We start from the raw sequence: 2,504 nt of genomic DNA on the forward strand, positions 1-2,504 counted from the left end.
CAAATACTTGTATTATAAACCTAAATAAACTTTCTGTTGAAAAAACAAAGAACTGAAAACTAGGGGGGTAAAAATCAACAGGAACACAGGTTGACAGGCTTTTCGGACCACAAAGTGAAGAACGGCCTTCAGACCACACTAGGGGCGAGATGAGTGGCTGGATACGGCCCTAGCATGGGCACTGGCCGAGGCAGAAGGGCCAGCACTGGCTGCAGCTCTGGCCCCGGTGTTCTCTACTTCCTGTCTGAAAGACTCCTCATACTGCGCCAGGCAGGCATCAGGGACTGTATCATTGACCTTGGCCAAAAACTCCATGACTTTATTCTTGTTGGTTTCTGTAAGCGCTTTAGGACCCCAGAGGAACTCATAGTGAGGGGGATTGCTGCCAGGCACCTGGCGGTACTCCAGGTACTCTTCCCGCACCAGATCTTCTGTGATGAGCTTCCTGGTGTCTCCAAAGATGAAGTGCCTTCTTCCATCATAGATTCCCAGAATATTCAAGAACTTCCAGATGTGCTCCTCAGAGATACGGGGGCCATTCAGGTAGATGAAACTCAGCAGAGGCATTAGAAGACCATTCTTAGGCAGCCCCAAGTCACCTCTCATAGACTCACTGTCGCTGAAATCTAGGTTGCTCACCAGGGTATAGCAGTGACTGTTGGGCCTGACTTCCTTCAGCACCAGGCCAAACACAATCTCCATGTGCTCAGAGGCCCTGCTGAGGATCTCTGGGAATTGCTTCATGTACCTTCTACCGATTGCCTTCAGCATTTCAGACCTCTTAATGAGCTCCCTCATCTTATACTTATACAGCATGTGCTGCACCAACATCTGTGCCTTCTTGGTCAGAAGATCTCTGTGAGAGCTCGCAGCAGCAGCTGAGGCCTGGGAGGAATTTTCACGTTCCTGAACTTGGCCCCTGGCACCTACACCAGATCTTGAGTGTGCTGCACCACCACCACCAGATCTTTTGGGTATAGCACCTGCAGCAGCACTGGTGGTGCCTTGGGCTCCCAGAGGCCCCTTGGGGGCGCCAGCAGCAGAGGAGCTTGAGGGAGCACTCTCTGAATCAGGAGGGGAGGAGGAGGTGGTCTCTTCTCCCCGAGATGTGGTGGCCTGATCATGAAGAACCTGGATCTCAGACCGGGCCTGGTGACGTTTCTCACGAGCACGGACCTTACTCTTCTGCCCACGGGGCATGATGGCTGTGGTCAGGGACTACAGGCAGGATTCTGGGCCAGTAGACAGGAGATTGGGGCACCTGGAGGATGGAGAATGAGGTGACATGAGCACCTTAAAACAGGGAGATTCTACCTTGGCCTAATCAAAGGCCACCTCTGCAGGTGTCCTTGAGGACACTGCCCTAGGAACCCACAAGCCTCCTGTTTTCCTGCTCAGCCTGTCCCCACATAATCCCACAGAGGAAGAACAGAGGCCTTAGACATTTCCTCTGCATCCTCTCAGCCCTGCTTTGGATTTACTGCGGTGACAGCAGGTCCCAGCAGTGGGGTCCTCTCAGCTCATCTTTAGTATTACCATGTCAAGTCCTGGTGGAGCCTGGGCACCCTTCTCTCTGCTACTCTGATACAGACACTTTAGACCTCCACATGATCCAGAAGCAAGTGAAAGGATGCCTCAGTCCACCTCCCTCCAAGGGGATACCCAGTGCTGAGAGCTCAGTAGGGTTTTTTCCATCCCGAGTTCACTGGGATCATCATTCAAGGTCCTTACCTTGGCTCCTTAAAACACTGGGCACCATTCTCCATTTGCTGACTGGTGGCTACACCTTCAGACTAGACATTTCCCCTCCCCTACACTTGCTATAAAGCAGTGAAGTAGATGCTCAACCTGACAGTCCTTCCCTGAGATTTCCTGGGCTGAAATCCAAGGGTTGGGATAAATGCATTGAGTACTCACTCAGGTTCCTCAACTGGGCTCCTTGCAGAGAAGCTCCACTTTCTCCTGAATTGATGCCTGGGTGATAGTAAAAGCCAATCACTCTGTGTCCCAACAGGAGGAAGTTAAGATGACCTTATCTTACCAAACACAGTCTTCTAAGAACAGGTGCTGTTACAGGCAGGTTGATGTCCCTGTGGTCCCACACAGATCCCAATTCAAGGCCTATAGTATTTTTTTGCTTCTCTTTTCCTCTCTATGTCTTTTTAAAATTAAATGTATTTACTATTGATTGGAGGATGATCACTTTACAGTATTGTGTTTGTTTCAGCCGCACATCAATAAGAATGAACCATAGGTATAGCTTATGTCCCCTCCCTCTTGAAACTCCCTCGCACCTCCCACCCCATCCCACTCCTCTAAGCTATTACAGAGCACTGGGTTTGAGCTCTCTGTGTCATACGACTAATTCCCACCAGTTATCTATTTCATATATGGTAATGTGTATGTTTTCAATGTTACTCTCTCAGTCTGTCCCTCCCTCTCTTTCCCCCACTGTGTCCACGAGTGTGTTCTCTATGTCTGCATCTCCACTGCTGCCCTGCAAA

General features: G+C 50.2%; 1 protein-coding gene across 1 annotated transcript; it reads right to left on the reverse strand.

Annotated features, from left to right (window-relative positions):
- Positions 1–78: 78 nt before the first annotated feature.
- Positions 79–1,200, reverse strand: LOC104983101 (melanoma-associated antigen B4-like). Its single transcript, XM_010832581.1, has one exon. The coding sequence runs from the start codon at positions 1,198–1,200 to the stop codon at positions 139–141; it is 1,062 nt and encodes a 353-aa protein (XP_010830883.1). The 3' UTR covers positions 79–138.
- Positions 1,201–2,504: the final 1,304 nt, after the last annotated feature.

Source organism: Bison bison, unplaced genomic scaffold (assembly GCF_000754665.1).
Source record: "Bison bison bison isolate TAMUID 2011002044 unplaced genomic scaffold, Bison_UMD1.0 scf7180017861422, whole genome shotgun sequence".
Classification (NCBI taxonomy): Eukaryota; Metazoa; Chordata; class Mammalia; order Artiodactyla; family Bovidae; genus Bison; species Bison bison.

Excerpts from the sequence above, each read along its gene's own strand:
- LOC104983101 (XM_010832581.1), bottom strand. The coding sequence starts at position 1,200 with ATGCCCCGTGGGCAGAAGAGTAAGGTCCGTGCTCGTGAGAAACGTCAC.